This window comes from Benincasa hispida, chromosome 1 (genome assembly GCF_009727055.1).
Source record: "Benincasa hispida cultivar B227 chromosome 1, ASM972705v1, whole genome shotgun sequence".
NCBI classification, from domain to species: Eukaryota; Viridiplantae; Streptophyta; class Magnoliopsida; order Cucurbitales; family Cucurbitaceae; genus Benincasa; species Benincasa hispida.
In genome coordinates, this window is record NC_052349.1 from 22933282 (window position 1) to 22941533 (window position 8252).

The 8252-nt window shown below is 35.1% G+C and overlaps 1 protein-coding gene across 1 annotated transcript; it reads left to right on the forward strand.

Moving 5' to 3' along the window:
* Positions 1–1595: 1595 nt before the first annotated feature.
* LOC120082590 lies at positions 1596–6810 on the forward strand. Its single transcript, XM_039037837.1, has 6 exons — positions 1596–1614; positions 1969–1989; positions 2194–2385; positions 2960–3187; positions 3677–5791; positions 5981–6810. Exons 2-6 carry the CDS (start codon positions 1971–1973, stop codon positions 6640–6642), a joined length of 3216 nt encoding a protein of 1071 aa, XP_038893765.1. The 5' UTR covers positions 1596–1614; positions 1969–1970; the 3' UTR covers positions 6643–6810.
* The last annotated feature ends 1442 nt before the right edge of the window (positions 6811–8252 follow it).

An 8252-nucleotide genomic window follows, 5' to 3' on the forward strand; every position in this document is an offset into this window, starting at 1 on the left:
CAATATAACGTCTTTGCAAAATAATAATAACAACATTACTATTAACACTGATGAAAATGAGTATGTTTTAAAAAGTCTCCTAGACTAACATGGATCTTGATAAAATTTCAAAGCTGGAAAAGGATTAATTTAGAAAGTTTAAAGGTTGAAATATACACATTTAGAAAGTTTTAAGATCAAGAACAGAATAAACTTGAAAATTTGAAAACTAAAAATAAGCCTAAACCCATTAAAAAGATACTGGGAGGAAACTAAAATTTACTCATAAACTTACCAAGTGTATCAAAATTCAATGGAAATTCTTAGTTTCATTGGTCAATTTTAATTGATCTGGTCTAAAATTGAAAAGTTCAAAGTTAAACATCAGTCAATAAAGTTTATTTTAAATTTACAGCATATAAAATTTTAAAATAATTATCCTACAGTTAGTTTGATATAAAATATCAATATATAATCGAAATAATATATCGAATTTAGTTATTATAGCTAAATCGCAACAATTTCATATTAATTTTATCATATACCTCTGCATAGTTTAAAAGTTTAAAATTAAAATTTATTACACATTATTTTTACTTAATATCAAAGCTAATTTTTTTGAAACCTTCAAAATTATAATTTTATGTTCAATAAATTCATGATTTTTAATTATAAAAAAACGTATTGTTTAGTATGCAATCGTGAGGAGGGAGATTAAACTCCAACTTGAAAGAGTACAAAACAACCACTACTGAACTAAACTCATTTTGATTTATAAAAAAATATCAAACAGATCAAAAACCTATCAATGGTCAAAGTGAGTATAATTGAGAGTTTTACTAGATGGATGTCCGAAATTTGGGAAGAAAATGAGATTTGACATACTTTCTAAAAATGAGTTTTTTTTTTTGCCTTTTGCCTTTTGCCACAATTAAATTTGGGTGAAATTACCAAAAAGGAACTTCGCATATGCAGAATAGACTTTCTCGTCTTACTCCATTTCCTCTCACAAATTACTCTCCTCTCTCCCTTTCCCTCACAGTCTCACTCTTTTATTCTCACTTTTGCACTCCCATGCTCGCTCTCTCGCTCGACCTCGACTCTACAAGACAAACTGGACAGAGGGGGAGAAGAAGAAGAAAATGGTTAGAGTTGTTCGTGCGGACTCGTCAAAGCTAGTGCGTGATCTCGTTGAAATTAGATGCAGTGGAGAAGAAGCATTGAAAGAAGAAGAAATAAGGATGGTTTTATAAAATTGCTTGATGATAAGATAAGCAAATGGTCAAAATTTTTAAAATTTAAAAATAGAAAAAAAATCATTTTGGACCTCGAGAATGTGTATTTTAATCAATTTCCTCGTAATTGAGATGTGTTGAGACTTTAGAAGGGTCTATGATTTAAATCTCCACATTCTCAAAACAAGAAAATACCCTGTAATTAAACCTTTTTTAGTAAAAGAAAAATATATATTTTTTCCAGTGGCGGTGGTTGGGTTGTATGTGTCGTCGTACGGAGAAAAAAACACGCACACGTACGGCTGAAACTGTTCAGACAAACTAGGCCCTTTCGAGAAGACGATCCCACAAGGCCTTATGTAGGATCGGGTGCACACAATTACTCCTCCAACAGCAAAGGGTCAGTACGGTAAGCTTTGTAATTGTATGAAATGAAGAAGGTTTAGCACATGAAAAGCTACAGCGTAAGCCGTTGCAGGCGCTAGTCTCTCTCACTGTTTTACACTGACCGCAACCCCTTTTTTCTCATAACCCCACCATTAGACTTTTCTCCATTCTCCCTTTTTTTTTTTCCTTTCCTTTTTTCCTCTCTTTTGAATCAAATGAATGAATCAATGAATGAATTGAAATTCCCATTTCCCCTTTTATCCTAAAGAATGATGATTCTTCATTTCCTTCTTCTTGTTTAGTTAACTAACTCCCTGTTTTTACATTTCCATTTTCATTTTTCTTGGCTTTTCTCTCCCTTTTTCAGAAATGGAGCATCGAGATCAGAGTAAGTCCCCCTTTAGACTTTTGGGTTTTGTTCTGTTTTTTCTTTTGTTTCTTTGTCTTGGTTCTTGTTTGTTGAAATTGGTGGTGGAATCTTGGCTTATTGGGGTTTATTGAGGATTTGGGATTTGGGTTTTTGTGGGTTTTGGAAATTAGTTGTTTGTTTGTTAAGTATGTTTGTGATAAATGGTTTTGTTGGGTTTTGTAGGGCAAGAGAGCCATGGAGTTCATGTTTGCAACAAATGTGGTTGGCTCTTTCCAAATCCTCATCCGAGTGCTAAACACAGGCGTGCACACAAGAGGGTTTGTGGAACAATTGAAGGTTCCAAGTTGGTTGAGTCTGAGGCTAATACTCTCTTGACTGTCGTTTCAGATGATGATGTTGATCACAAAATCTCCAGTGAGAAGTCTCTTTACACTCTGTTCTTTGTAGGTTTTGTAAAAGTTGGGTTTAAATCTTCTTCTCTGAACTTTCTTCTTTTGTAGTCTTGAACTTTGGATGAAAAGCAATTCTAGTCCTTGCTATTAACTTTTTTTCTAATGAATTATTTAATGGAAACCTGGCATCAGTATATCTTTTGTTTATTTATTTGATTATTATGCGTCAACTTGGACGATTAGTACTTATTGGTTAGGTGTTTGATTTCTAAGTGAATTTATGTTCTTTAAATGATTAATGAGTATTAATGAGAAGACTCAAATATCTTGGAAAATTTAGGGGGAAAACAGAATATTTAAAAGTTGAGGGTACAAAAGAGAATGGATGAAAATTGGAAGTTTAGGGATTAAAGTAAGAAAGTTGATGGACCAAATTAGGATGCCAAGCTGAAAAGTTACATCTATCTCTCTTTTTCTCTCTTTCTTTTCTTGCTTTTATCTCTTCTTTCTTTTTCTGTTGGAAAGGAGGGGGCCTGTGATAATGAAAACTTCTGTGCCTTAAGGTGTTTTTAATTATGTCAGTAAATGCTGCATAGGTCCAAAAGTCTTGGGAGGGAGTTGCAGAGACGAGGGTGTTGATAGCATGAAAACAAAATCAAAGGAATCTGAAGATGAAGTGTTTTCAGATGCTGTTGCAGAGTTTTCAGAGGGTGTAGGACCAAACAAATCCATGGTAGATGCTTTGGATTCAGTAAGTGCGGAAAAGATGGTGGTGGAGGGTGAAACGAGTAGCTCCAAAATTTTGAAAGACAAAGAAGTTCTTGGTACGTTTAATGTTTGGGACATATTATTAGCTATTTATAGTCAGTTAGTTTCAATCATTATTTTGATTTCTTGTTAATCTTTTAGATGTGTTACCTCAATTATGGAAAAAGTTTAACAAGGTTTTTCTTCCACAAATGGTGTATTCTTGGACGGCCATTGCCATTATGTGATTGAAAATTGTGAAATAATCAAAGTGGGCTACAACATTAATTAGAAAGAAATAATTGAAAAAAGAAAGTTTTGAATCGCTGAAGGGAAGCACTAATAAGTAGATAAGCTCATCCTTCATGTCATATGCTATGCTAGTTTCTTATACTGTTATCAGAGCTATTGAGATGGGTTTCGCTTTTTTGACGTAAAATGTAATGTCATTTTACTGTTTGGGAAATACAGTCGTACTTCATGTTCTTTGAATTTTTTACAATCTATGTTTGTGTAATACTTAGATTTTGTTCTATGTTCAACCTCTTCAACTGACATCCAAATAGTGGATAATTCAGTTATTGCAGAAACTACTATCAATCAGTCAGGATGTGAGCTGGAAAACAGAATTAAGCAAGAACTTGTGAATCTTGAGACTGAATCTGGAACTCTGTTATCAAGTTCTTCAGCTGAAAATCGAAAAAATGGAAGTTTAGCTGTTGCAGAAACTGATATCGACCAGTTGGGAGATGAGCAGGAAACCAAAATTAATCAAGAACTTGTGGATCTTGAGACATCAAGCTCTTCAACTGAAAACCAGAAAGTGGAAAATTCAGTTGGTGCAGAAACAGAGCAGGAAACCAAAATTAATCTAGAATATGGGAATCTTGAGACCAACTTTAGAAATGGGAACTCAGTGATTCCATCCATTGATCATATGAATGCTGCTACTACTACTACAGGTGACTTGTACCTGAATGAACCCGAAACTATAATGCCTGCTCTGCAACAAGAGCTGAACATTGATGGTGTTGAAAATGTGTCTCATTGTTTCTTGCCATCTACTGATAGAAGATGTGATGATGAGGACTTTGACTTGTGTAAGAACACAGAATTCACAGCACCATCTGGAAAAATTGATAATTATAAATCTAAGCCATTACCGAAGATGGAAAAAACCATCGAGATACCTACAGAGCCTTTTGCACATAATGAACCTCTTCAATCAGTGGCTGACAATGACGTGTCCATCCATTCTGAAATGCCCCAAAGTGTTATTCTTTCAGAAGTAGAACGTAAACCCCAAAGTGTGGTTGTTTCAGACGTTGAACCCATTGACTTGACTCGAATGATATCCGATGCTCGAAAAGAACTAGAGTCTTGCAGTTCTAACAACTTACTAGATACTGATATAATAAAAGGAGAGAATGACAATGTGCATCTGCCTTCTGTGTCAAGCGACTTAAATATCATAGACCGCCCTGAGGCTCTGATTGAAAATTCAAAGGACCATAAGGAAGTTAAATTAACCAATAGTGATGTACAGGACCCTCGTGAAAGAGTCGGTGGTTTGGAAGACAATTTTAAGGAACCCATTCTCAAAGAGAATTCTTTCACTTTGCGAGCAGAGCCATTTTATCAAACCTCTGAAGTAGCTTCTTTCGACACAAAAACTGTGGAAAGTAGGCAAAAACAAGAAAGTGGAGTCAATAATGTGTCAGTTGATGTGAAAGCTGATTGTTCTAGTAATTGCGGCCAGGAAGCAGAAGAAATTCCCATTCAAGAAGTAAATGCAGCTCAGACTAAAGGTGTACTCAGTGAAAATGAAAAGCACGGCGGTAAGAGTCAAATCTTAAGTGATGCTGCAAATTCCGGGATGGATAGTATTCCCTCAGCCTCCCTTTCTTCAGGAGTTGAATCAGTGGCAACCCCCAATAGTTCTCTTAATCTTTCTGAAAATGTAACAGAAGTCTTGCTCAGTGAAGCTGGGAGAGGACAGGTTCTTCTACCTGATGATGTGAACAGGGACACAGTACAAATTCATCTTCCAGTTGATACTCATGAAAGAAAAGATAATATTAATGAAAAGGATAAATCTGACAATTTGAATACAGCTGTAGTTGAAGACAAAAAAGACCTTTCAGAGGAAAAGTTTTCAATTGGGATCGGTTCCACACCTGAACCTACCACTAACAGCAAGGAGAATGAATGCATTGCGGTTTCAGAAGAGAGAGCAAATGAATCTCCGAGGAAAATATATCTGACTGAAAGCACAGACTCAAGAAAAATTGACATTACTTTAACTTCACATACTCAGGAAAGTGTAAAAAAAGATGATAGTAGTAGTTCTGTACATATGGTTAGTGAAGTAAATTCTGATGATCAGTCATGTCATATTGGAGATTTTAACTCAGTTCGGAACTCTTCCAACATTCATGCCAACAACGACGCAAATTTGGTTTATGTCAGTAATGAAACTGTCACTGGAAGATCAGATGCTTTTCAGGATGGCAGTGTGAGCCAGCTTGCTGGAGATGGAGTTAGAGTTGCTTCTGAAACTTGGAAAGATGATGGTGTGAAAACCGACGTAAAACCACAGCTTACGTCATCCCTTCTTGATGCTTCAGTCGATGCGATTAGTCAAACTGACAGTCTTGAAGGCAACTGGGGTTCTGTCTCAGGTATTCTTATATTTTGTGTAAACTGCACTTGAGGTTTTCATTGATAGATGTTTTTCCAATTGGTGTTTAGCTGTAGAATTTCTGTTTGTGCATAATGTGTCCCATATTGTCTTAATGATAACTGATAATGCTTTTCTAGAACAAAAACTTTCGTGATAATTAATGTATTTTCTTGATCATGAGGGACAGTGCTCTCAACTCAGTCCGATTTGCCAGCCATTCTCGACAGTGAAGTAACACTACAAGCGCGAACCGGAGCAGAGGAAACCAATTTGAAAAAGGTGGATGCTGCAACTGAGCGACAACATTCCAACAGATCTGATCTGTTTGAGCCACCATCGTTTATGACATTGGTTGAACCAAATGGTGGAGGAATCCAAAATTCAGCCACTACTGAAATCCAGACTGCACGAAACCGAGAGCAGCCAAATTCTGCATCTCTACAAGCTGCCTGGTTTCCGTCTAATGCTCATGTTGCAAACAACTCACCAGGAAGAAAGAAGAACGAGGCAATTATCGCCAAGGTGACGAACTGGAGTGCAGGAAAGCCACACACTGCTCTCAAGAACCTTTTGGATGATGCTGCACTTGAAAACAAGCAGAAATCGCCAACCCAAATAAATAATCTGGCTTCTATGATTCAGAAAGATGAAAAACCGATGAAAAATGACTCCATTGGGAAACAAGTCGACTCCATTACACGGCCGAAATCGCCTACCTCACACTTGGGAAACAGGGAGATTGCAAATGAGTGGAACTCTCCTGCAAGATACCCGTCAGACATCAGAAGAGAAAGGAGAAAAGGGAGGCCATATTGGGCTCAATTTGTATGCTGTTCTTCAGTGCATTAGTAGAGTAGATTGTTGTTATCTAGCTGTATGATCTACTTCTATAGAATACTCCATACATTACTTGGACTGCCCCTGCCCTTTTTTGTCTGCTAAAATTTCAGGATGCTTTGCTTTTTGTGGCAAATGTTGGCCTTTTCCTCTTCTTTCTAGAATCATATTTTATCTTAATATCTGTTTGGTTTATATCTGGACATTCCTTAGTGATGTTATAATAAATGGCTCTTGTAAGTAGCCTGATTTTTTAGAAGTTCAAATGGTAGGGTCTCTTTGGAATATCAGAAGCATTAATTTGTCCTAATCATTGAGTAACTTCATCACATCTTCTTTTGTTAATAAGATTTATATATATTAAAAAGAAAAGCCTGTAATTATAAATGATTTTTAATATTTTTATAAGGTGGTGAATGATTGATGAGGATGTTAAAATTAAGCTTCTTTGAGAAGGATAGCTTAGTGTGGAAGCATGACAATGAACTGGAAGATCATGTGACCCGTTCACTCTTCTACATTCTAATACATACATGTACTGAGCTCATAAAGAAAAGTTGATTCGAACCAGAAAAGTTGACTCTTTGGTTTGAAACTCGTGGAGTTGGGTTACTTCAACAAATCTCATTCTAATTAATTATATACATATTTAGTTTTTAAAATTAAAGTGAAATCATGTGATAATAGTTTTAAATCACTGTCTAAATTGATTCATTAATAATGGTTTAGAGTTCGAATTCGATGGAGTTGGGTTACTTCGACAAATCTCATTCTAATTAATTATATACATTTATTTTTAAAATTAAAGTGAAATCATGTGATAATAGTTTTAAATCAACATCTCTATCTAATTGATTCATTAATAATGATTTAGAGTTCGAAACTCATGGAGTTGGGTTACTTTGACAAATTTCATTCTAATTAATTATATACATATTTAGTTTTTAAAATTAAGGTGAAATCATGTGATAATAATTTTAAATCTCTATCTGTTCGAAACTCATGGAATTGGGTTACTTCAACAAATCTCATTCTAATTAATTATATTTTAAAATTAAAGTAAAATCATGCGATAATAGTTTTAAATCACTATTTGTCTAAATCTATTTATTAATAATGGTTTAAATTCAAGCTTTAATTATATAACCGCTCTAGTTTAGGGGTATAAATCAGGATTTCATCGAAAACCTTTTAGACATGAGAGGAAAACTTGGAACCTTACCTGGGAAAATAAGAGAACAGTGTATTAGTTGAAGACCAAAAATAAATGAGTGACACTAACATGAGATAAGAGAACGGTGTACTAGTTGAGGACCTAAAATAAATGGGTGATACTAACACGAGAACTCAACTAATATGAATCATACGATTGAAAGTTCGATCTGATCCCAAACAACCCTACTCAATGAACATAATCAAATTGATCCATGAACTAAAGGATATATTACACATCTGCAATAAGGAAAAACTAAGTAGAATCCAAAACATCACTTCATCCAAACTGCAAAATACCCAAAAAAGAAAACAAATCATCTTTAGAATCCTCGAATTGTTGGGGGGTTGGGAGGGTTGGTGGTAGAAACATTTCACTAAAAAAATTATAAAGTCAAGGGGGGGAAGGG

Bases quoted from the DNA above. Each gene is read 5' to 3' on its own strand.
- LOC120082590 (XM_039037837.1), top strand. The intron at 2,386-2,959 runs GTGAGAAGTCTC...AATGCTGCATAG, and splicing joins TGTTGATCACAAAATCTCCA to GTCCAAAAGTCTTGGGAGGG. The intron at 5,792-5,980 runs GTATTCTTATAT...CATGAGGGACAG, and splicing joins CAACTGGGGTTCTGTCTCAG to TGCTCTCAACTCAGTCCGAT.